Raw genomic sequence first — 27500 nt, forward strand, 5'->3', positions numbered from 1 at the left:
ATGCCTTGCCCCCTATGGCAGCCATTTTCCTTATTTGAGTTGTGTCCTGTCCTTTAACAGGTTCCCAGGGTCACTTACAAAATGTTAAAATATACAATAAAAACAAAAGCAGTAAACTAATACAAAAGACCAATAACAAAGTAGCTAGCAGAATTGAAATGAACATAATCAGCATAAAATTAATGTCCAGAAAATCAAAAAGCCTGGGATTTTAAAAAAGGGGAAAGATATTTGGCAGGTGAGGCTTCCTGGGAAAGCATTCTATTATTGGGATGCAACCAGTGTTTGAAGTCACTTCTTCAGATAAACAAGGTGCTTAAAGATGGGCCACTGTTGACGATCTTAGAATATGGGCAGGCACAAGGAAATAAACAAGGTCCCAAATCATGATGTGTTTTAAAGTTCAGAATGATCACTTTGAATTGAGCTAGTTTTATCTTGGCACAAGACTTGCTTGCCTGGTTTAGATGTAACACTAAACTTACAATCCAATGTTTACATATGCAGGCCTCAAGCTCACACACTCCCTGCTACCCTCTTTTCCTCTGCGCCACTGTGAAGTGAAGATGGGAATAATCTGCTTTCTTTTTCAAGAAACGGCAGTTTATCTTTATCTCCAAACCTCAAGCCGTACTTCACCTTAACTATTGCAATTAGCATGTTTCACCAAATCATCATTACGACTAACCACAGTTTGCTGAGTTCGGACATAGCAAAAAACGGCATTTAGTTGCTCTCAGCTCTGCCAGAGGAGGTGGACACATTCACTTATATAAACCAGTGTTATATAAATCAGTTTTACAAGGCCAATCATCAGCTAGGATAAGACACTGGATAGAAGCTAGAGGAGCAAAACGTTATCAGCTTGTTCTTGTCTGTAATCCTATTTATGATAGTCTTTGGAATCTTTTAAACCCAATTATGCTATTTTTTAGTTTGTAAACATGAATAAAACCTATGATAATATTTTAATTGGGAAATGTATTGGTAGATGCTGAAGCTGTTGACCCTTTCCAATAGAGGAGGCAGATTCTCAGTTTAGGAAGTGAGACAGATAGACAGGAACCAGAAAAGGTGGACTGGGTGAGGAAGGGCAGTGTGCGTTTTGTACCTTCTTAGTCCAGTATTCTGAAAGTCACACAGCTATGGCACCTCTATTGAGCAAAGAAAGTAGTAGGTATTGGGAAGAATGGGCAGTTGACAGAGAAAGGTCTTAATCAGAATCCCCAGGCCTGTTTTACAGGTGACAAACAATCAAGCCACTACGTAAAAGAATGCTCACGCAAGTAAGAATAGAGTGAATTCCCAAAATTCACCAATGCAATACTCGTAACCTAACCAGCTTTGAATTGATTGCATGACTGAAGAGAAATGTAATTGCCTGCCACTGGACTATAGGCAAAGAGTTAGGATCAATATACAGAATGTCCGATAATCTCTGATGTATAGGATGTTACATTAGGTATATGCTTGGGTATACTCTTTTCCAGCTTCCTTTTATTATATATGCACAAAACATATTGTTCTGATTCCTGTTCCTCATCTACTTTGGTGAGAGGCATAACAGCATTTCTTACAGCGTGTCTGTGCCTATATTTGTATGCGTTTTGTCCGTTGTACCAGATTGTACTGTATATTTGAGCTACACTGTCTTCACACACAAATAGCTTCTCACTTCTCCAATTAGTATCTTATTGGCATAGTTTTCATAAAGTATATCTAATTGAAAATGGCAGAGAGAGGCTGTCTTACAGGCTTAACAAGATAAGGAGGTAGGTTGCAGATCCAGCTGCACTCTAGAGGTTCTGGTTTGTTTCTTGGCAGTCTGGGTTAGATTTTTCTGAATTGCATAAACTAATTGGCAGACAATATTCTGTTCAGGCACATTGAGCAAGGTAAGCTGAAAGGAACTAAATCCATGAATAGTTTTTGCAGGATTTTTATTTATTTATTTTCAGTACCAGTTTTTCAAAACAAGTCATCAGTCCTGGAATTTGAGCAGGCAAACAAACATCATGCCCTTAAAATCCTGTTTTGGACTTCTTCCTAGCACTAATTCATTGAAGGTTGTGTTTGATGTTTTGTAGGCTGTTGTTCTTTTGTAATGAGAATTGGTTATGTGGTGGATAGCCAACACCAGCCACAAATCAGAAGATTCATGCTAAAAACCAATTCTAATAATTGACCAAAGGTTCATATTTACTGTGGTGATAATTTGATGGGATATGGCTAAGTATATTGGCCTATACGTTTTATAATTATTTTATTTATTTTAATGTGTGTTCTAGGTTATTTCTTTCTAAACTATCGTCAGTCTGTCTGTCTATCTGTCTGTCTGTCTATCTATCTATCTATCTATCTATCTACCTGTCGATCAATCAATCAATCAATCATCTATCATCTATCTATCATCTATCTATCTATCTATCTATCTATCTATCATCTATATCTATCTATCTTTAAATTATCTGTCTGCATGTGGACTTTTATGGCACCCATGCCTCAGTTACCTTTTTTTAAAAGAAATAGTTTGATCCTTAAGAATATGGTTACATAACCACCCCAATCTCTGAGCAGGCTGACATTACAGGGACTTACCCAGGGTTCGTTTTTCATTTTGGAATGAGGCACAGTGGAGACTGTGGTGTCTTTAGGATATATGGCTTATTTACACATATATACAACCTGAGCCTACGATGGAGGGGTTCACAGCATTAACAGCCCCAAAGGGTCTTGTTTCTCCCATAACCGCAGTATTGGATTCAAACAGAAATCAAACATTGTTCTCTGACCCTCCCTCCACCTTGCTGCTTGACTTCTGGTTTTACATCACAGCCCCCAAACTCTACTCCAAACTCTGGCTTTTGTCCTTCTCATTATCTGTGAGTTGAAGGAGGATCCCCAGTATTTGCCATCTCACACAGAGCCCCCTTTTCTTCATTCTCTTAATGGCCCTTCACCCAGGCCATTACCTCATCAGGAAGCTAGCCTGGCTTGATTAAATTTTAACACTTGCTGGATTCAGGGATTAGAGGGGTCTGGCACCCACAAACTCATAACAGTATGAAGAATATGAAGGCAAGCTTAAAAGTGTGCAGCAGGTGGTTGGAATTCAATGAGCTGTTTTTGGCAGGCAAAAGAGTTTGAGCATGTCCAGCATGCTATGTGCAGTCATACCATATCCTAGCTTGCTACTGAAATCCCCTCCTCAGTACGGCAGGGAACGTTGCCTTCTGAGAAACACAAGCCCATAGCCACTGGGTGTGGGAGATGTGTTGGGGTCTTTAAATCTCTATGTCTTCGTCAAAAGCCACAATTCCAGAAGTTTGAATTAGAATTTAATACTGAGTTGTTGCTTTCAAACTGAGTTGCAATAGGTGGCTGTTTGATCCTTGAGTTTATTTTTATATGTCAGATACTGAAATGCAAGCCACTTAGTATATATTATTGTAGGTGTTCTATAAACGGCTTCTTAGATTAAACTGCTACATTGGCTCATGTTGCATGCTATGCATAGGTAAAGGGAAGGGGGTGGGAATCTGACATACTGGTAACAGAGACATTTATATTATTTATACAGAACAGAACAAACCAATTTACAAGAAAGGCATTTAAGTGGCAATGTTATTTATTAATGTTATATGCAAGCTAATGGAACTGCATCACAGATTCACCTAAGCCTAGTGGAAGGCAGTCTGTTATCAGAGTGCGTTTTTTAAAAGTTGTTATTATATTGAACAGTGGGGGGGAAAACATTTTAATGGTGCTGTACTTGCATCTTTTGAGATGTTCTGATACTGGACATAAATTGATCAGTTTTGTAGGATTTGGACCATAAAATTGCACTTTTTTCAGAATTGTGTGGTTTCTTTTGCTCTGGTTTCTTAAAAAACAACACAACAACAGTTGTTCTGGACCATTACTGCAGTGCATTGAAATAGGTCCAGTTTACCCTTGAGTGCTCACTGTACATTGATTTGAAGCATTTGCAAATGAGCTATCTTAGATAAATTGCCAAAGCTAGAACTGAGAGTTCAAAGTGATGTATAAGAAGGACTGGAATGTGATGTTTGTGCATGAACGAACCACTCCTAAGCATTCAAAAGCATTGGTCTAGTCCCAAGCACTCAACTGATGTCATGTAATAAAGTTCTGTCACTGGAGCTTATGGGTCAAAAAATATAAAGGACCCCTGACAGTTAAGTCCAGTCGCAAACGACTCTGGGGTTGCGCCGCTCATCTCGCTTTACCGGCTGAGGGAGCCAACGTTTGTCCGTAGACAGTTTTTCTGCGTCATGTGGCCAGCATGACTAAACTGGCACATGGAAATACCGTTTACCTTCCTGGTGAAGCGGTACCTATTTATCTGCTTGCACTCTGATGTGCTATCGAATTGCTAGGTTGGCAGGAGCTGGGACTGAGCAACGGGAGCTCACCCCATCGTGGGGATTCGAACCGCCAACGTTCCGATCAGCAAGCCCTAGGCTCAGTGGTTTAGACTACAGCACCACCTGTGTCCCTATGGGTCTAGCCCCGACCATTAGCTGAACAGGAGATTGTGTCTAAGTCTCTCTTATCTCTTCATGGAACAGGAGGATCCAAGTTTAACAATTAAACATTAAGTCTAGAATTTATATGTAAATCATATATAATGTGCATTATAGAAATTTAAAAATATGTGTATGTTACTTTTATATCCCACTTTTACAACAAGGAGCTTGTGGTAACAGTAAATTACAAACTTGGTGATCATTGACATGTATCAATAGGGCAAGGGCTACCTTTCAGTGGTTGAGCAGGTGCTTCTTGTTCAGAAAGACCCACTTTCATTCCCCAGCATCTCCAGGTAAGAAATGTCCTCTTCTCAATCCCTGAAGAGCTGCTGCCAGTGAGCATAGACATTACTGATCTAGATGGAACAATGGTCTGATGCATAGCTGTCAACTTACAGATTTGAAAATAAGGGACCAGCAGCGTCGAAAATAAGGGATCAGCAGCCAAAGTAAGGGATTTGGCGAGCACAGGTATGTTCAACTTCTGAGCCCCTCCGAGCCAAAGGCAGAAAGCCCAGCCAGCAGCCAAACAAAGCCTCAAGTGGTGGTTCCCACAGCACAGCAACCCGGCAAAGGGGATGCAGCAAGGAAAACCACCGTCACCTCTCTGCTGGGAAGCACTGAGCAAAGGCGAGTCCCCATGCAATGCGGCCGATTTAATCGGCACAAGGCATGCAATCTCCACCCTCCAGTCGTTCTTAGACTCCTTATTGGGTGAGCAACGCAGCCAAGCAACACAGTTGGACCCTCCCTCCCCCCCTGGCCGGGAGGGAGAGGAGCTGCTTCCTTTGAAACCCGGGAAATTTAAGGGACATCATCAATAACGGACAGCAGCGGGACATGGCGCTGGGATAAGGGACTTTCCCACCAAATAAGGGACGGTTGACAGCTATGGTCTGATGATACTAAGCATCTCCCTAAGAAGAAGAAAATCACCAGCCAGATGATGGGATTGCACACAAAATCTCAAGCTCTTTTATGTATACATGGAGTACTGTTCCTCTTTTTGCTTTCCCTCTTATGCAACGTAGTGTAAGTGTACAACTGCCAAGCTATTTTGTTTAGAACATTTCTTAGACCTTGCCTTGTATAGAAAAACTGATATATTAACATAATCAAAATTCATTTCAACCCACGCCATTCATGGTTCATCAGATCATCCTGAATATAGAAAAATCTCCCATCTAAGTACATCTCACACCCAGACTCTGAAAGAAACAGTGGTGAGATGTGTATACATACAATATATTATAAAGTGGAGCATGGTGCCTTGAACTATGTAATTCTATGAAGTCTGCAGGGTGATTTCTTTTCAAGAGAAGTTAATATACTGTATAGGATAAATGGAAATGTAGGGTCAACTTTGTGTAGATTCTTTTGATATTCATATCGTATATGAAGAATTAACTTTCTGATAGTCTTAATTCAGAATGTCAAGTAGGGGCCCATGCTTTGTTGTGAAATAAGCCATTTGAGACAACTGTATTTTAATATTTGACATTTTATTGGAATATTTGACATTCCTTCTCATAATCCAGTTGTAAGCTGTTGTTTTTCGTGCTTCCAGAGCTGCTTCATTTTGGTTATAGGACTTTTAGTGAGTTGTGCACGTTGTAGGCAATTTAAAAAGAGAGAAGAAGAACCATTGACCATACACGTAAATAAGTCCTTAGTCCTAAGTATTGTCGTAATGGATAGAACCAAGGGTGCATCCATTTTGGAATCTTGTCTCTATCTACAGCCAACACTAGATGATGTTTGTGAGACAAGGGGCAAGGGATGAGTTCAGTTTTAGAAATTGCTAGTAACATTCAGCCCATTTCACAGTATTTCCTATGGGAGTTGCTGTGATTCCACCACACTAACGCTAACACAGAGAAGTGCATCAAAATATTAGGAAATGCCAGATTATATTATTTTCACAGTTAAATATGATGCAGTTTCACCATGTGGAGAATGAATGCCAATTAATGCTGTGTGGACTAAAACAGCTTTCCCTATAAATAGGCCCCGGATTTTGGTGACAACCTAAGCAAAGGAGGTAATGCTGCACCACATGGTGATTGTTTGATACTGAGGGGGAAACCTGCACCTGAAGGGTATGGCCTGAGATGGAGGATCTAAGAAAATAAATGACTGAAGTCAGGTGTGCATATTAAAGTTTCCCTGAAGCAATTACTCACATAGTTAATTGCCTCTGATAAACCTGACCTTGGCACCATTATGGAAGCATTATACCATTCTGTAAGGACACATTATTCTAGAACTTTTCTAAGGACTAAAACTATCAAGACTGTGCATTTGTTTTATGTTGAGTTGTGTGTGTAAAATATATAGTTACTGTACATGCAAGTCTGAGTTATGCTATTCACAAAAAGGATGGCTTTGATTTTAAGATATTGGGGTTCCTTGTTATGAGGGTGTCTACGGGGCAAATCTGTATTGGGAAGTCACAAAAGGACTAAAATTTAGTTCTTTTGTGACTTCCCAATACTGATTGGCAGACCTATAATTCCTGTATTTTCCCTTCAAAGAGAGATTCATAGCAAGACATTCCTGATCAAACCAGGGTTTAGATTTGTTGGGGTATAAAGGTAAAGGTACCCCTGCCCGTACAGGCCAGTCGTGTTTGACTCTAGGGTTGTGCGCCCATCTCACTTAAGAGGCCGGGGGCCAGCGCTGTCCGCAGACAGTTCCGGGTCACGTGGCCAGCGTGACAAGCTGCATCTGGCGAGCCAGCGCAGCACACGGAAATGCCGTTTACCTTCCCGCTAGTAAGTGGTCCCTATTTATCTACTTGCACCCAGGGGTGCTTTCGGACTGCTAGGTTAGCAGGCGCTGGGACCGAGCAATGGGAGCGCACCCCGCCGCAGGGATTCGAACCGCCGACCTGACGATTGGCAAGTCCTAGGCGCTGAGGTTTTACCCACAGCGCCACCCGCGTCCCCTTGTTGGGGTATAATGACCACCAAATTGCCTTTTTGGGGGGTCAAACACGGTTGAAGAAGTAAAATCAAATCCTGAAACAGGTTTATTCTAATTTCAGGGCATGAGGAGTTTAAGAGATTGCCTCTTAATGAGGAATTTATCTGAGAGTAACCTCCTAGATATTTCCTCATCCAGCTCATCGGACCACCTAATACGCGAGAACCTCAACTCCATGTCGGTGGACCTGGAGAGTTCAAGTTTGTGATTGCGAAATAGATCCTTTTTTGCATCGAGGAGGAGATGCAATACAGATTTGCCCCAGGTGGCATCTTATTTTTTATATACTAATGGCACAAAGCAAATGATAGTGTTTAGTGACCTTCCATGCTATCAGTTGAGTCTTCATGGCTTTAATATTGATTCCACCCTTACTCCTTATCTTGGCATTTGAGGATACGAAACATTTTCTACTCTCACCTTTAAAGAGTACAGTGGTAACTCGGCGGCAACAGTACCCCATTAGCTAAAATGGTACCTCATGTTAAGAACAGTTTCAGGTTAAGAATGGACCTCTGGAACGAATTAAGTTCTTAACCCAAGGTACCACACAGGATATGGAGAAAACCACATTCTGGATACCACAAGTGGCAACAGGAAGGCTACACAAATAGGAATGCTGTGTGCATTTTGTGGTAGTGTTTGCATCTATGTTTATCCTAACCACTGAAGTCATCTTAGGTGAGATGGTTGAGAACCACTCCTATATATTTTTTTAAAAAATAATATATTATGTCCTTCCAGTCTCATTTCATATTATAACAGAGCACCCTTATAATGCTAGTGTGTCCAGGTTTTTCAAAAAGCCTAAAAAGGTATTATTTGAAATCATGACATCACATCAGGAATATTGGGTGTTGGTGAGAATTTGATGGACAAGTACAGTGGTACCTCAGGTTAAGTACTTAATTTGTTCCGGAGGTCCGTTCTTAACCTGAAACTGTTCTTAACCTGAAGCACCACTTTAGCTAATGGGGCTTTCTGCTGCCGCCGCACCGCCAGAGCACGATTTCTGTTCTCATCCTGAAGCAAAGTTCTTAACCCAAGGTACTATTTCTGGGTTAGCGGAGTCTGTAACCTGAAGCGTATGTAACCCGAGGTAACACTGTACAACTTTCCAAATGTTGCTTGATCAATCTTAAACATCAATAAATTTGCATGCTGCTTCTCTGTACAATGTTTTATTCTGAAGTGCATAAGCAAATCCTTTACCAGGGTCCAGTCTTGTGAATTGCTAGACACCTAAAATTCACCTGAAATTAATTGAGTATTAAGCTGCCAAACTATAAGCAGGTTTACAGTGAAGGCCTTTTTAGAGATTCTTAAGCATATCTTCAAAATAAATGTTGTTCTAACAAATTAAGAAGAGTCAGTAAAAATGAATAAGTATAATTGAAAGATTGAGTATACCCGCTCCCATGTATTTCAGTTGTCAAGCTATTTTTAAAAATCATTATTACTAATATATGGACATATTATTTATATGGTTAATTTAAACTTGGGCAGAAAGAATTTGTCTCTCATATGGGTATTAAACTTCTTGAAAAGCTGTTTTTATTCATTGATTTAGCTGTGAAAAACAAACACAAAATAGACATAAGGCTATCTGAACTCTTTATTTGCCACATTTACAATATTAATAACACTCTTTCCAGAAGTTGTCACATCAAGTAAAAGATCTTCATTCCAGACTGTCTTTTGGGGCCAAATTGAGACTGGATGCATGCATTTAATAAATTGTAGTCTCAAGTAGTCATTTTTGTAAATAATTAGCTTCAGTGGAAGAATAAGTTAGCATATTGTATGCATCTAATGTTGCAAATGTACATACTGCAAACTTTCCTATTAATCAACAGTCAAGCACTGTAAGTTGGGTCTCATACATAATGAATTGTGCTTAAGCCTCCTGGGTTTCATTGATAGAAAAATAAGAGAAAACACAAGTGTAGTAAGCTTTTGAATAAAATTTAACTAGATTGCTCTGCATCCTGTAATTGTTTTGGAATCATTAGGGACTAGACAATTCATCTGCAATTTTGGGGGTAGTTTTGCCTTCATCTATCAAAGGAAGACTATTTAAATGACATTAAGGTGTTGATGTAACAACTTTTTATTTATTTCCACATGGAATGTTAATAATATGTGTTTTATGTATATTTTACTCCATCATATATTATCAGGAACATTTAAAAGATGTTGTGAAGGATATTTTAATGTCACGTTTTAAAGTGTTAAAAATACTTATTTTGTATTTACATTTTAATTGTATTACTCTTTTCGTAAACCGCCCTGGGAATGTGATTGAAGGGCAATATGAAAACACTGATGATAAATAAGTATTATTAAAACTCATGCAAGAAATGTAACGTGTTTCTATTTATTTAAACTTACATTTAATGTATAAAATGCGTTTCACAGGCTAGGCATCTGATAACTGAACAGAAATTTGAAATGTGCAAAGTATAAGGGGATAATTTTACAAGATCAGGAGTCACATTTGTTATAGCAGCCTGTGTCCCTGCACGCCTTGTTTCCCTCCATTTTCCAGACCCTGAATTAGTGACTGTAGTCTACCTCACTCTCTATGTGTGCGTGAAGCTGAAGGCTACCCTTGCCATTCAAGATGCTGTCAGTACCATAGAGTTGGAAGAGACCCCAGGGGATATCTAGTTCAACCACATGCAATGCAGGAATCATAAGTAAAGCATCCCTGACAGATAGCCATACAACCTCTGTTTAAAAAACTCCAAAACCAGTTTTCCCTACCACTCCATTCTTCTTTACTGGACCTCTCTGGTTGTTTGTAGATTCTGCTTTCCACAAGATAAGCCACCTGGTTGGTTGTACGGGAACGTGAGATGTCCTGTTGTAGTTCTGGTTGTTATCGTTGGATTAGTTCACCAGCAGCAGGTCTCGTACATGCAACTGTGTGTGAAGATTCTGTGTGTTTACATGCCAAAGTGTTTAATTGAGGAGTTTGATTCAGAAAGAGGCTAACATAGAGAAATGCTAAATTATACTCATTTATAGAGGAGTAGTGAAGTTGGTGCATTGCAGCAAAAACAAGTCGCCATTTTAGAAAAGTTTAGAAAACACCTGCCTGTTAAAAAACAACAACAGTGAAAGCAACAACCTACACATGCACAAATACTAATTTCAGTGTACCCTTAGCAGACGAAAAGAGGATTGGCACCGCAGAGACAGTTTGTCTGTTGTCAATACTCAGCTGCAAACTGCTTACCAGTGAAAGGGAGTAATAAGAAGCAGAGGAAACAGTTGTGACATAACACAAATAAACTTGAATGCATGTACAGTGGTGCCTCACAAGACAAAATTAATTCGTTCTGCGAGTTTTTTCGTCTTGTGAATTTTTTCGTCTTGCGAAGCACCACTGTGTATTGACGGTTTCCCATAGGAATGCATTGGCGGTTTTAAAAAAAAGGCGCAAGACGTTTTCGTCTTGCGAAGCAAGCCCATAGGGAAATCCGTCTTGCGAAGCAACTCAGAAAACGAAAAACTCTTTCGTCTTGCGAGTTTTTCGTCTTCCGAGGCATTCGTCTTGCGAGGTACCACTGTACATATTTACTTCTGTGGGTGCAAACTGGTAGGATCTTCCCAAAAAATAGGGAACTGGCTGGCTAACAACTGAGCTAGTATTTACTGCTTTACTTACAGGCGACGATGCTGTTACAGTTTTCTGGGAACCAAGATGGAGTTTCTTCCTTGCCCATGCTGATAGAAATTGTTCTAAAAATGTACCTGCTGAAAGTTGTCTCTTTGCATATTCTGCTGTAGTAGCAATTGAGGTGATTGACATGTGAAGATTACCTTTCCCTATTCAGCTAAGGTCCTGTGTGCTCAATAGTAAAGAGGCAAGCAGCAAGTTTTCCTATTTCCAAATGAGACAATGAGTCGTTATTTGGATGTTCTGCCCACCTGGGAAAGTCCCAAGAATTTTTTAGTAACCTTGTGCTGTTGCTTGATAATGATATAAATTTATGGACTTCGATATTTGAAGCCTCCACATTCATCCATATTGTTGTTATGAAACCTGTGTTTCCATAGTTATTTTAGTTACCGGTATTTTAATAAAACAAGGAGTGGGAGAAGGACTATCAATCGTATGGGACCTTTTCTAAAATAGGAGGGGAAAATTAATTTTAATCTAGAATATCTGAATATAGCATAAATGCTTTTGATTTACTGTGTGCGTAATTCAAACATGAGTAAGCAATCAATCTGAAGAAACCATTGCAATGGGATGCTACAACAGAGGTTTGTGTGGTCATATCAGGGGTTAAGATAAATTTAAAATAGGAATTTAAGACAAAATGTTTCTGCTATAAGAATTATACAGGCCAATAAATTCCCAGAAAAACAGCCTGGATATTAATAAAGGTTTGTTAGGGTTCTTTCCTTGTGGCGTGAGATTAAAGGACAGCTGTCAGCTAAGTTTTACTCAAACTAAACCAGGCTTCCTCAACCTCGGCCCTCCCGATGTTTTTGGCCTACAACTCCCATGATCCCTAGCTAGCAGGACCAGTGGTCAGGCATGATGGGAATTGTAGTCTCAACACATCTGGAGGGCCAAGGTTGAGGAAGCCTGAACTACTCATTGAAAGTGAACATGATTAAGTTAGGTCCATTAATTCCAGTAGATTCTGAGTAAACCTCAGTTGAATACCACCTATATTCTCCTGGGAAGTGGAGCAATGAATTATGAAGGTTTCATATCCTCAGTGCTTTTTTCTAGAAAAATAGTTGCTGGTATTCACATCTAGTTGTTACAGTAAGTTCCACACTTTTTAACCAAACCAAACAAAAAAAGTACCGGTACTGAATATCCTTGAGTACACCCCCCCCCCCCAAAAAAGCACTGCATATCCTAAATAGGGAACGTAACAATACAAAACAATAGATGGCTCCCAGTAAATGAGAACTGTTTGCAAGTTGGCAATCACAGAATCATCAATTTGTAGAGTTGGAAGGGACCACAAGCATTGGGCTTGCATTTCTTGTATAGAAGTCTCTGTGGCATATTTGATTAATTGCAGTCATAGTGGAAGTGCAAATGCAAAAATTAGCTTCTAGTTTTGTCCCTCTCACCACCTATATGTATGTTTCACTAAAGTACACAGAGGGTTTATTTTGCTTTCTAGTTTATAAGCATTGCTCAACAATAGTAACACTTGACACTTTTACTGTTGCTATTCAGAAGTGTTTTGCTCATGTCTGCATAGTTAAGAACAGGAAATTCTTTTTTTCTTGGGTTTGAAATCACTTTTATTGGGGATGTAGAAAGTAAAACGAAGATATTTCTGTTCTGTTGGACTTGAATAATACAAAACATAAGTAAACATTACCTGGACCTTTCCTTCTTAAATGGAAACTGAGCTACTTTATTGTGGTCCCCTTTTCTAATTTGATGCTCAGTTCTTCAGATGTAGGGGTGTGTGTGTGTGTTCTGCTGCTCTTGTATTTGGGCTGGGGAAATTCATTCTGTGTGAGATGGTATCTTACTCTTTTGTTTGCCGCATTGTAAAAAAAAAATTGCAGTTAGACTGTGAAACTAATTATTAAACTAATGTTATCACTCTTCTAGCCCTGCAGATGCATCTGTGTCTTGTGAAGTATGTGAAGCCTCAGAGGAAACAGCGGAGCCGCTGAAACAGTGTGTGGCTTGGTTTCAGGCCTATTTCTGTGAACCCTGGATGATAGAGAAGCTTCCGGTGCCCCCTTTTCACCACCCGCTGCTGGAGAACGGTCTGTATATTTTATATTGTCATATGCGGCATGCCTAGCTATATGAAAGTTTCTTGTCTGTAAGTAGATTCTATGCTGATCCGAAAATTTTAGATTGGAGCCACGTGCAAATGGCCTCTTTAATTATTTCATCATACTTGTGGCCAGAGAGATTTGGAAGACTTATTTCACAAACTTTTCCAGGGGGAGGATAAACTCTTCCCAGTTTCTCCAGGGTGGGATTCACCATTAGCAGTGGCAGGATCTCAGGTTGTTGTGGTGGTGGTTTGGTTTGCAATCATTGCAACTGTGTGGAAGCCAGTCCACCATTTTGCATCCTCCACAATGTTTGCACAGACCTGGTGTCATTGGTGGGGAATGACAGCCCCTACAGAAAAATGGTGGAGAATATTGGGGGGGGGGGGGAGATTCTTTGAAAATTACAGTGGTACCTCGGGTTAAGTACTTAATTCATTCCGGAGGTCCGTTCTTAACCTGAAACTGTTATTAACTTGAAGCACCACTTTAGCTAATGGGGCTTCCCGCTGCCGCCACACCGCCGGAACACGATTTCTGTTCTCATCCTGAAGCAGAGTTCTTAACCCGAGGTAATATTTCTGGGTTAGCGGAGTCTGTAACTGAAGCGTATGTATCCTGAAGCGTATGTAACCCGAGGTACCACTGTGCATTCTGAGAAATTATGGCTCAGTAGGGTAACCACATCGGCAGTGGGTGGCCGGTTGCATGGGTCTTTCTCATGGAATCAGCACACAAATCTTCCTAGGTATATTGCCAATTCTGTGGAGAAAGTGTGGTGTAACCAGCTTCATATAATCAACATGCTTAACACTAATTCATGCATGAAGGCGTTAACACTCTTGATCGATATCAACTAGCATAGCCATTGTTGGAGAGCAGAGGTCCAATAGAGATCGGAAGGAAATGAATTACTGCCTGCAACTCAGCGGATCCTTATAAAATTTAACACAAAATATTTAGGACTTTTAACCCTCAACCGTTCTTATCAGATATGGCAAATATTTTCATTAAGCAGGTGCGAACTATTATGCAGGTAAGTCTCTTGTGCCAAATATGGAACAGGTTTACTTTACACAAAGTACAGACTGTAATGTAGTGACCTTTTGCACCACAAGCCCATTTTTTGAGTCCAGAAATGTTTTTCTCAACATGTTGAATTCTAAGAAGGTGCTTTTCCTTCCTTTTTCTCAGTTAATAGAGTTCAGACTGAGAGCAGGTGTGCATTTTTATAGCTGGAAAAAAGTGTAAAACTGAAATGCTAGCCAATATTTTTGACGACTAACACTGACAAATAGTTGTAGCGCATGTGGTTTTTTTCCTAAACACATATTTCTGCATAAAATACATTTTGTTTAGCCTGATACCCAGAATTGTCTGGAATAATAATTTGAATCAATAATTTGATCCTTACTGATCAAATGTTCTTCCAATTGCAGTCCCAAACTCTGAATATCAAAGAGAGACAGGAATGGGAGATGGGGAGGACTTTGCAGGTATTAAGACCTTGACTGAAGTTAAAGAATCCAAGTATAAACAGGAAGAGATAACTTATTATCTGAGGAGAAATTATAAATCAGTTTTGAGGGATGAGCTTATAAACTGAATTTAACCATGAGTGGACTGATCTTGAAATCAGTGTTTCCATCAATGAATTTGCAGGCTTAGCCATTGGAAAATATCCTGAGGCTGTCTTCCTCAGTAAAATGAGAGTAGTACATTTTCAAACCAGCTGGTTTGTTAAAGAAATGAAAAGAAAATTGGGTACCAAAAAAGGCTTCTCTCTGCCTGTGACTAATAGCAGCCCTCAGGCAATACTGTTACTCTAGCATACAGCAGTCACCTCAGAATGAGACCCTTTGGAAGCCTACGTTTTTCTTTGCTATGTTGTTCAGTCAGGTCACAGTGCAAAAGGTGCATAAACCTCTAATTTAGAGAAAATGTTTCTTCGCTGTGCCTTAATTTAAGTCCCCAGTGTTGTGTTGTCCACAAGGCCTATTGTCCACATACACAGGGCTCTGCTAATGGCTATTTTTCATTGCACTTTCTCTTTATCCTTTGTGTCCATCCCACCAGCAAACATTTAGTGTGAAATTAAAGGGTAGAGAATTTTCACACATACTGCTGGTAAACTATACCTGCAGAACTGGGCAGTGTGTCAAAGGTACATGCTTCTTAACCACTGGCCTGCTTTTCAGTAGAAGTGTTTCTCCCAGAGTGAACGGCAGCCCTGAGCAGGACCAAGTATTTGCGTGTGAGAAACTTAATCAAGTCAGCAAAGTTACTTCCTCATAGGTAAAGGCACCTGCAGCTGCTCCACCATTGCACACCTTCAATATCTCTTCCCCCCATTGTGCAATTCCATCACCTGATCATATGGACCTCAGTTATGAAAGACCTGTAAAATTTGCCCCACTCATGTGGTTCCAATACTTTTGTGTATTTTCCCACCAATAAGGGATCACACCCTGAAAAAGTGGATCCTACAACCCAACAGGTTAATGAGGAAAAGAGAGCAGCCATTAATTTTCCCCCTCCAGTGAACTAAACAGTGGCAGCATGAGTTTGTACTACTTTTCTATTTTATGTACTACATTTAAGAAGCTGTTATAATCACATGCAAGAGTTCAGGTGTCCTCTTCTTGACGGCTGTTTGCTTATTTGTTTACTGCAAGCATCTATTCTGAATTATTTGCCTTGATTTGATATCTTGACACTTTCTGGTAGCACCTGTATGTATACTTTACTCAGACACATCTCCATCTCAAAGTTAAACAGGAGGAGAAATGCTTAGCTGAAGTGGCTAAAGGCAATTCAGAATGACAGCTGAGTCCGAAGTAAATGAGCAGGGACAAGCTGCATTTTTTTTTTTAACTTGCGATATCATTTCTGTTTAAATCTGACTACCTGTAAGCTAGTAGTAGGATTTTTATTTATCCATTGTATCCAATCCTTTTTTACTCTTTTGCATATATGTGTTGAGCCACTTACTTGGGAACAATCTTTTAATGAAATCCTAGTACACAGACAATGGGAACGTATACATTTCATCATTATGCCTTGGAAAGCAGTGTCCTGGAGTTGGAAAGGGTCTTCAAAGATTGTCTAGTTTGACTCCCTGCCAGTGCAGGAAGCCCACTTCTTCAGTATCCTGGTTAGGTAGCCATCCATCTCTGTTTACAAATTTCTAATGAAGGAGAGTCAGCCATTTTCCAAGGCAGTCTGTTCCACTGTCAAGCCGCCTTCACCTTCCTTAATATGGCCTGATCTCCAGGCTCCTCACCTTTCACTTGGACACATGTCCGTTTGCTGATACCTTTCTTAATCCACTGTGCCCAGAAATGGGCACACTACTCCTGGCTGCCTGACCAAAGCAGAACTGATGCAAGCTAGAACTGCATTAGCCTTTTTTTGATGTCACATGTCTTGCTGAAATAGAGATAAAATACATCAGCAGCATTTCCCTGATCTGCTAACACCAGTAACTCTATTCAAAAAAGGAAATAATGTCAAACTGGAATCACTTCTTAAGTAACCCATGCTGGCTCTTTGTGATCTAAATGTGTACAAACTGACAAATTTATATGTTTTAGAACCTTTCTAGGTATCAAAATTGTGCTGACCAGTCAGTACTTGCCTTGATCATCATCTTCTTCTTCTTCTTCTTCTTCTTCTTCTTCTTCTTCTTCTTCACTTTCCAACATCTGGTCCTCTAGCTTTTCTCTATCACCTGTTAGCCAACTGACAGAAGCTTAGAGATCACATCAGCAATCACCTTGAGGTTCCATAGTGCACTTCCAACTAAAGCAAGGGTGGGGTTCATTGCAGCATTTCAGATATGATTGGACTCCCAACTCTCATCCGTTCCCGTCAACACTGTCAGTGGTCAGGGATAATAATCAACAATATCTTGACAGATAAATATTGCCCATCTCTGAGCAAACAAAAGATGATTTTGATACTTTATATGGTAAAAAGAAAGTCCAAGGGAATTAACATTATTACATAGCATTCATACTGAAACAAAGCATGGTGAAATATTTATAAAATAATGGTCTATATACTTTGCTAATATGTATGCAGGCCTGGCCAGGACGGCTTTCCTGTTATATTTTCTGGGTTTGACAAGGCATGGAACCCTCACCTGTCCTGAGCCTACTCCAGCTGAGGAATTACACACCTACTCCCCAAGTTAGTGAGCTCCACCTGGGTTGTTCCAGCTCCCCAAGTTAGTGAGCTCCACCTGGGCTTTGGGTCCTTGCCTGCCTTCCCTCAGAACTGACAGCTGTGAATCCTGAGATCAGGGGCGGTACCTCCCATTTCACCACTTGAGGCAAAACAAGAAGTGCCACCCTGCTGTGCCACACCGCCACCCCACCCCCCTCCCATAGACACACACCACCACTGTACCACCTGCCAGTGGCACTGTTGCTGAACCATACCCTCCAACATAACATGCAAGAAAATTAATGGATTCTTGATTGCTGTTATACACTATTACCAGATAGTCTTACTATCAGGACAACATTATTAGGATTAAAATAAAACTCAAAAGCAGCCAAATCACTAGTTGAATTTTGCACTAACAGGCAAAAATGACCCTACATTTTAATTTTACTGTAATCCTGTTGGGAACGAGCGTTTGCCCATGAAAACTGAATGCCAGGGATCAAGTGTTCTTTAGATTTTGGCTTTATTTTTTGCTGTTGAAACTCTGAAATAATACATCTAAGTATTCCAAGAGTGGTAGGGCTACAGTTCCCTTTGCTTCTTATATCTCAAACTCACCAGGAACTTTTGTTTCAGAATTTATCTTCAAGTTCTGTACTTCCCAAAGTTAATTTTATAGTTCGAGGCAAAGTGTAATAATTACCACATGCTGTTGAATCAGGTACACATTTCTGGTGCTCAAAACATAATTATTGGAAGGTAATTGCTAAAATAAGAAAAGCATTTAGAGTATTAGAATCAATATAAACCATTCCTCTCTGCTTTAAATTAAACCTTTAAAAAGGTTGATCTTCTTGAGATATTACCTAGTAAAGCTGGAAAGTTTTAAACCTTCGGATGCCATTTTATTGATTGTGACATAGTAGGAACTCCTGTACTCAAATTAAGTGGGATAGAAACAGCTGGCGTGGGGGGAAATGTGATTCTTTAAAGCTTAGCGCCCAGTGAACTGCTTTTCAGGGGCAGTGGAAATCTAGGTCTTATTGCTTTCCATAGCTACCTGTGCAAAAAGTGAAGGAGGGAGAAAAGGACTGATCAAAAGAGCAGAAGAGATAGAAGACACCCATGAATTTAAAGAGACCAGTGCAGACTGTCAGATGTCTTGAATCAATACAGAGAGGTCACTGCATGGCAAGCATGAACAGTTTACATAGCAGGAAGCTGATACTACTGTACATCTCAGTGATTTGTAATGTGAAGAGTAAAGGAGACCCTTGAAATAGGAAGGAGCAGGAGGAAACAGAGACGCTAATGTTGACCCATGATTTAATTGCAGAGACTGTGCAAAGGCAATTCTTCAACACAGAGCATGGAAAAACAGTCACAAATATAACTTAAAAGATTTATTTCTGGAACAGAGTGGGGTCCAGCACTATCAGTTAGATGTACCATGACAGTGCTACTGGAAGATCAGCATTTTTGCTACTTTTTGACGGTTCGTTTTTGCTACCCTTATGTTCTTTTGGGAACTGTTTCTCTGTCAAAAGCATGTCATGCGCCTTTTTATAACAGTATCTTGTTGGGAAAATGATCATGCACTTAATTTTGACCTTTATAAAGTCGAAAAGGCATATTAGGAAAATGTACGTTCTGATAACACATTTAAAACGTTGACCTTGTTTGTGTCCACACATTTAGTGTCAGGAAAGACTATGTTTGCATGTCCTTCAACTGCAGTAGTACACTAGTAAATTTGTTGGAATTAGCTATTGCCCAGCAAAGTAGGGCTACACAGGTAGACAACACACAATAAGGTGAAGCTTTTAGGATGCCGTCAAAATATTTTTAAATCAAAATTTATCATTTCTTAGGAATGCAGAAGCTTATTTGTTGTCATACCACCATGTTGCCTTCTACTTGTTCCCTCCTGCTCATCTAGCTAAGTAGGCCTTCTCTTGTAGGTGCTTTTCCGTGACTCCCCACCCTTTCTTTAACTAATCCATTTCTGGGTATCCAAGCTTTACCACAGTGTTCTTCCATCCTGCAATATACTGGAATTACCTGCTTTCTTCTATGTCCATGTTTCTCTTTATATACCTTAATACTATATCCTATTTTGGGATTGTGTTTCTGCCGTCCATTGGCGCTAAGCAGTCATATGATACAACATTGTTACACGTCACCCCAAGTCTCTGCTCAGTGGTAGCAAGATACCGGGGGTTTCTAGGCACTCACCCAGGGTTGTGTTTCCATTGGAAAATCAAGGCACAGCAGAGAAATACAGTTTATTTTACACATATTTACACCTGGAAGCCTTCGGTGGAGGTGGGATACAGTACACCACAAGAGGGTTTCTCGTTGACCCCATCATAGCTTCAGCAAGTTGGGGTCCTAAATAGCAGCCAGTCATGGCCCCAGTTTCTCAGTGCAGCCTCCTCCACCCAGCACCACATCAAGTTTTCTCCTTTGTTGTCCTTCTTCCTCCCAGAACACCTTGCCAAACACAACACCTCCCATTCTGTTTGCTCACCCGCCCTTTCTCCAAACCTCTGTTTTTTAAAAAGACAACATTTTTCCTGTGTGACATCACATCCACGTTACCCTCGCAACCTCAGTTTCACAGACCCAAGCATCTTCCTTTGACGGGCTATCAACACCTTGGGCATGCTTAACGATTTCCATCCCAGGGGAAGACTCCAAGCATTTTGTGGTTTCTAGCATTCAGTAATTTCTAACATTCACTAACTTCTTACAATTACAGGTACCTTTGCACCTTCAGACTCTGGTTCCCCCAAATCTGTAACAATATTATTTGGGTGATTTAAGTCCAAGTGTTACTTATTAGATTAAGGCCGATTGAAATCAGTGGGCCTTCAAAGTGTTTTAGGATCTAGGTGCAACTGTATTTAGGCCCTGAAAGATTTGCAATGTTTGTCTTGGGGGATTTCCCATAGGTAATAGATAAATATTTACAACTTAAATTCCATTTAGCTAACCTTCTGAGTTTGTTTAATGGCACAGTGTTTGCAAGATTATCCAATGTGCATTATACTGATACAGCACACTGTTGAAAATATTTCTGTGAAGTCTTTGATCATCAGAGTTAGGAAGGTAGGGAAGTCCAAGCAGCTTTCCACAGAGATAAAGAAAATTAAATTAATGCAGATAAGGCAGATTAATGCAGCAAGCCAGATCTAACATCATCAAGATTTTTTTTAAAGTGACTTCTTTTAACCCTCTTAATTCTATAAAACATGACAAAGGTAATTGTGAAACAGATCTAAGTATCAAGATTGAAATGACCATGCAACATGGGACCTAATTATAGCCTAGAAAAATCAAAACATTGAAGTTACAGTGAAAGTGAAAATTATTACAGCACTAATAGCACACAAACATACGGAACACTGCCCTAGATAGTGGGAGAAATCAGATGTATTTGTATTAATCCAAATGTTGTGTGTTTATGTGTGTGTATTTAGGCAAGCAATGATATTTTGGTGCGTAGATTTTTATTTGAGGCAGATTAAATTAATTAAATATGCCTGTGGTGAAAGTCATATACAGAAGACAAAGTTCTAGGGGACATGTAATTACAGATATCAAGACTACTCAGTACAGCGATAACATCAAGAATTAATCTGGGGGTGAAGAATAGAAGAGTGGCACAAATATGGGGTAATGTTTTATTTATTTATTTAGAAATCTGCCTTCCTTTTCAGCAAGAAGGTCCCACTATTTGCTTTCAAGGATAGGACCATTTATAATAAAATCACAACAGTAGAAGAACAACTAAGAGAAATAGGCTCAACAGCCCACAGGAGCAGAAATATAATTAAAAACAGTAAATGTCTGGCAAAATTTGAATGTCTTCCCTATTTGCTGTGAGGCTAACAGTGATATCTGTTCACCGATGTGGCAGCTATCTAGTCCTTGACCTATCTATTCTCAATACCTTTTGGGTAATACCACATTCCCCCCCCCCAAAAAAAAAGCCTACCCAGATGCCTAGAAAGTTGATGTGAATTTTAACCTATTTTAGTATTTTAACTTCTTGTATGTTTAAAACTTTCTGGTATCTGTACGTCTCAGGAAACAATGAAGAAAGGCACCTTTAGGGGTGAGATCTAATTTTTCCTTGACTTCCTTTTTTATCTTTGTAAACTGCTTTGATGGTTTTTTTTAAAAAAAAACCCAAACAAACTGTCAAGCAGTGCATAAATTTTGTGAAATGAAAAGTACACAATGCACAACAGATGCAACTGCTGTTCAGAAAAGTTGGCAATAACCAATGTGCCGAAATATTCCTTTCAGATTGTCGTGCCTCTGTTTTTTCAGACCGTTTCAAGTGCCACACCCCAAATCAGCTTGTACTGTTCTCTGGCCTATATAAGGTAAAGGTAAAGGGCGCCTGACAGTTAAGTCCAGTTGCTGACAACTCTGGGGTTGCAGCGCTCATCTCGCTTTATTGGCCGAGGGAGCCGACGTTTGCCGGCAAACAGTTTTTGCGGGTCATGTGGCCAGCATGACTAAGCCGCTTCTGGCTAAACCAGAGCAGCGCACGGAAACACTGTTTACCTTCTCGGTGAAGCAGTACCTATTTATCTAATTGCACTTTGACATGCTTTCAAACTGTTAGGTTGGCAGGAGCTGGGACCGAACAACTGGAGCTCACCCCGTTGCAGGGATTCGAACCGCCGACCTTCTAATCGGCAAGCCCTAGGCTTAGTGGTTTAGACCACAGTGCCACCCGCTCCCCTGGCCTATATAACAAGCATTTATTGTTTCTGATAATTCATCTCTTTCCTGTAGACACATTCTGCATCAAAGGTTGCATCTGATTTATGTCCAATATCTGGATCAACCTTTGGCTGAGATGATCAGAATCCAGGAAATGTCAAAATGGGGTTGTGGCAGTGTTTTGTCCCCTCACTCCTCCTTTCTGCTGTGACTTGGCTTCTTTGGAAACCTCGGAGAGAGAGGAGATCCTATTAATCCAACCTCTAAAAGATTGAGATAACTTTTGATTCTTTTCTAGAAGAAATTGAGCTCTTCAAGATCAGATTTATCTGCAGGAGATGAAACCAGGGAGTGTCTCTCCCCCGGTACAGAATTCCCCTTCCACCTGCCAAATGTGTGGGCAGAAGGTCATGAAATGCAGTATTTCAGCAGTGGGCATGGAAGGTGGCTGAGGTGGCCCTGGATCCATCAGAAACTGAGACAGTCCTACTGGGGTTGCATCTGTAAAGCCCTGCCAACTGGCTGCCCGTTTGGCTTGCCCCTTAAGACTTGGGTTGCCAATGTGGTGTAGTGCTTAAGAGCGGTAGACTCGTAATCTGGTGAACCGGGTTTGCATCTCCGCTCCTCCACATGCAGCTGCTGGGTGACCTTGGGCTAGTCACACTTCTCTGAAGTCTCTCAGCCTCACTTACCTCACAGAGTGTTTGTTGTGGGGGAGAAAGGGAAAGGAGATTGTTAGCAGCATACCACTTTGAGACTTCAAAGTTTTAATAGCTTATATCCAATAGTATCCCTCCTGTGATAGAAGGTGGTCTGATCCAGTGGAGGCTTCCATCAGTGGACTGCAAAAGTAAGGCGATTTTTGCATTGTCACTTTCCCTCCATCAACCCACATCACTGCTCCCAAAGCTTCTCTAGAGGGACACACATGTTTTCTGTTATCCACAATTATTTCTTCTGTAGTAATGCTAATGCATAGTAGTAGTCAGTTAATAGGTTGAATCTCATCACTTAATTATTTGTCCTTCCCCATACTTTTTGTGCAGATACCTTTTTTTTTTTACAAGTACATGGCTTTCGAATATAAGCAATTCAAAAATTGTGCAATTATTATGTAATCATGTGCTCATTATTCTACTGTTTTTTAAAAATACAATTTATAGTCTTTGTAACATAACACCAGGAATGTGCAATGCTGATTAATTCAGCCTTCAAGTTTCTTTGACATAAAGTTTCAGCATGGCCCAGAATGCCCCTGTCCCACATGCAAATAGGTCATTTCACCATATATGAGAAGTGGCCAATATATTTGTAACAAAAATAGTTGCTGAGCTACAAAAGGATACTTTTCACTGAAAATTTGCATCTCATCCTCTTTTCTGAATAAAATATGCAAGAAGTAACATAAATGGCATACTGTCTCTCCCCCACCCCCTTTCCCCATGAATTGGGTCTTTGATGTTCAAGAGGAACCAGTGTTAAAGAACATCCCTAGAAGGCTGTAGAAACTGTTCCTATTTATGACAAATGTAAAATAGTAAAGATCTAGCTGAATGTGTTGGTGTCATTAGTTTGTGAATCGCATCCTTGAAAATAAATGTGGAGGAGCCAAATCGGTTTAAAAGAAGATAACAAAATGGTTTAAGCTACTTAGGTTGAATGCCAATTATATTTTAATATTCAGCTGAGCATATTTTACTAAGAAAAAAGGCAGTGTCGGCGCATGCATAACTCATTGGCAGCGTCGACCAGCTGTGCCACTCTTCTCTTCGAATCACTTTGTGCATTTTAGTAGCATGGTAATTTAGTAGAGAACTACCTGAGTGATGGCATTTTCAATGAGCAGGTAATCTACAGAGAATTTTTATATGGTTATGAGTTCTGCGCTTCAGCCTGGCAACACAAAAATACATCAAGACCAATTACGGTATCAACTTTCAGCGTGATACCCTTGCCACGCAAGTGCATGTATTTCTGCCCCAGGCATTTCAAATTGCATCTAATTTGAAATCTTTGGGGTTTTAATTAAATTTTAGAATATATGGAATTCTTCATTAGTACCTGCTCTGAATAGCAGATTATACTTCTCAGTCTCTCGTTAAAGTAGTAGGCTGTGGTAAATAGCATGTTCAAGAACTGATCATTTGTGGTGCCTGGATATTGGGAACAGAAATAGTGAGATGCAAAATAATATCAAAAAGATTATTAGTCCAGTGAGGGACTCTTGATTTGTATTTTAATGGAATTTTACATTTCTCTTAATGATTTGCAAATTGTCCTCTGATTATAAGATGCATTAAGATTTTCGTTTTAATGGTGAGACAACCATTAGCAATAAATAAATAAATAAATAAAAAATACTGCCTTCTTCTAGAATGCTTCCCTGCAGCAGGATAAATATTGAAAGCATTAACGCCTTTTTGATGTAAGTTATAACACAGCAGTTTGGACCTATACATGAATGATTGTGGCCTTTCATACATATATTAGCACTTTGAAGTCCATAATTGTCTTTACATGGGTGAGCAATGAATGAAACTGAAACTGCCATTACTTTCAGATAAATAAGAAAAATAAACACCTCTTTACAGAATTAATATTACTTATGCTTCAGTAAGGATTTTAGACCTAGTATGCATGTAAATTCCAATAAGGGTTTAATTTTTAATCCAACGCAATTTGTCGTCTATAAAGAACTCAAATGATTTGCTGGGAAAATAAGTAAAGATGGATGAGGCTGTGACAGCGTTGCAGCTTTGTCCTAAGGATCCAGGAATAATCTTACTATATAATAATTTTGTAAGAGTAAAGTTGTTATGCTTGGTTCGTGGTGGCCACGCAAAGTGCAGCATGACAACAGCAGGTGGAGCAAACAAAGCAGACAGGCTGGCAGACAGGTGAGTGGCCCAAGCAGGTATTCCCATGTTTCCTCTGCCATCATCACTGCCCCAACCCACTTGCCCACCTGCTTGCACACAAGCACCACAGGGCAAGGCAAGCTCTTGGCTCAAGCAAATGGGTGGGTGATCCAGGCAAGTGTCAGGGGCGTTTCCCAGCCAAAGGAATGCACATGGCAGATAGTTAACACTTACAGTTGCTTCCACAGCTCTGGAAACCTACGCACAATAATCTAGCATCCAGGCAGCTATTCCCAGGCCTGTGCTCTATGGAGCAGTTGCAGAAACAGGGGACCACTCCCCCCCCCTCCACCAGTTTACATACCTTCCCCCTATGGGCTACTGAATTTCCATACCTGAGTTCAGCTTGTTGGCCCTCATCCAGCCCACCACTATTTCTAGGCACTGATCCAGGATTTGCACAGCCACACTTGACTCAGATACAACAGATAAAATAGAGCTGGGTGTGTCCTCATGACAGCACCAGTCCAAATTACAAATTCCGGTCCACATTCCCTAATTATTGTTCTCAGTAGCTTCATATAGATGTTTAAAAGGATTGAGGACAAGATGGATCCCTGCAGCACCCCACAACACAACTGTCAGGTGAGGCAAGGTGAGGTACAATGATTTTTTTCCCTTCATATTAATAGGACTGACACTGCAAGGACATTTTCCAACAAATGCAATAATGGTGATAGGTTTCTAGATTGGACATATAAAATATGAGCAAATATTCGCTGTCATGCCATTGTAGTTGGACGTTTTCTTCGGTCTGGAGTTTTAGCTGCTGGTGTTTCTGTCTGATACATGTAAATAAGGTCGTTTAAAAATATAATTTTTTAAAATAATGCTGTGCCTATACTTTGTTACTTATTTTCTATTTGTCTGATATAAAACTAGGGAAAAGGGGAGGCAGTTTATGTTCCTCTGCAGTGTTGTCCAACTGATGCAGAATACTTCTGCAAGGTATTCGCTCATATTCAAATTCTGTGAGAGGTGGTAAAACTCTTGAGTTTGTCTAGCACAGGGTGGGGAACCTGTGGCCCTCCAGATACTGTTGGAATCCAACTCCAGTCAGTCCCAGCCAGCATGGTCAGTGATCAAGGATGATGGGATTTGTAGTCCACAGCTTCTGGAGGACAACAGTTTGTCTACATCTGGTCTAACATATTTCTGAGTAGGAGTCTTGTTAGATTAATTATTTTGTTGCTAATAAAAATATTGTGGAAGTAGTCATAACTACGGCTTGCCTCTTGGGTAAAACAAAGACTCACCTGTGGCTCTAGAAATGAAAATTGCATACACCGCTTATTTTGTGCATGTTTGATTGATGTTTGTTGCATGGGCCTTTTGGAACTCCTGTGTACACATGTATTTTGATGCATGAGCAGCATAAAGTTGTATAGGACCTTTTGAATCACTCTAGAATTCAGCATACACACGTTGCAATGCCCATTTTTATGACTTTGAATTTGGAAGTGGCCCAAAATTGACTCCCTTGCCAAGTAGTAAAAGGATTATTTGTTCCTTAAGTGGGATTTTGTATGGCATGTATAGGCCTGGAGCAGATTTCTGCAGCTGAGTTATAAACCTTTAAATATGGGTCTTATTATAGAAATGCTGACATTCCTGTTGGAAGTGTTAGGGCTGCAAATGATTAGACTTCAACTGTTGTATAAAGCCTTAGATAGTCTTGTCACATGGAGACATACTGGTTTAGTGGTACCTACAATATTATGAACCCCTGTTGGTCTGACTGGAAAAAAACGCTGACATTAAAACCTCAAAATTAAAACTTTTAACTGTGTGTTAGCTTACTTGTGTGCTATTTCCTCTTTTCATTAAGAGTGAAGCAGAATGAGTCACTTGAAAATGTTAACATCCTGTCTGTGTCTTATAGAATCTGTCAGGAATTATCCCCTCTCAGATTGTTTAATCAAGGCATTAATGCTTCTAGAACAGTTGCAGTGCATATGCATTCTAAAGATTCATTCCTCATGTCAGAGATCAGAATTGCATTCCATGTAGGCAGGAGTTTGGAGGCAGGTGAAGGAGAGTGTTGCAAAAGGACTTTAAAACCGGAAAAGGAAAAAAGCAGCACACTCATAGCACAGCAGAGGTTATTGATTCAACCATGTTAATCAAAATAGTGGCAAAATGTGAATTTTTGTGCTGAAGTGTCGAAAGCTTAAAAAATTTACCAGTAAAAAATAGACTTGTGGTGCAACAAAAGAGAGGTAATTTCAGCCAAGTGGGTGCTGGTCATCCAGTGGGATTGGCCTTGTCCATTGATTCACTTGCCCATAGAATAATAAAATTGTAGAGTTGGAAGGACATTTAGTCCAATGCAGGAATCTCAGCTTAAAGCACCCAT

At 40.0% G+C, this 27500-nt stretch overlaps 1 protein-coding gene across 8 annotated transcripts in view; it reads left to right on the forward strand.

The window, feature by feature from the left end:
* MGMT (O-6-methylguanine-DNA methyltransferase) overlaps positions 1–27500 on the forward strand; it is a 175170-nt gene that overhangs the window by 118560 nt on the left and 29110 nt on the right. For all 8 annotated transcript variants that reach the window (XM_083439768.1, XM_083439769.1, XM_083439771.1 and 5 more), the window contains one exon: positions 13141–13301. In XM_083439768.1, coding sequence (XP_083295894.1) covers positions 13141–13301 — 161 coding nt within the window. The remainder of the gene's footprint in view (positions 1–13140; positions 13302–27500) is intronic.

This window comes from Podarcis tiliguerta (genome assembly GCF_965153285.1).
Source record: "Podarcis tiliguerta genome assembly, chromosome: 5".
Classification (NCBI taxonomy): Eukaryota; Metazoa; Chordata; class Lepidosauria; order Squamata; family Lacertidae; genus Podarcis; species Podarcis tiliguerta.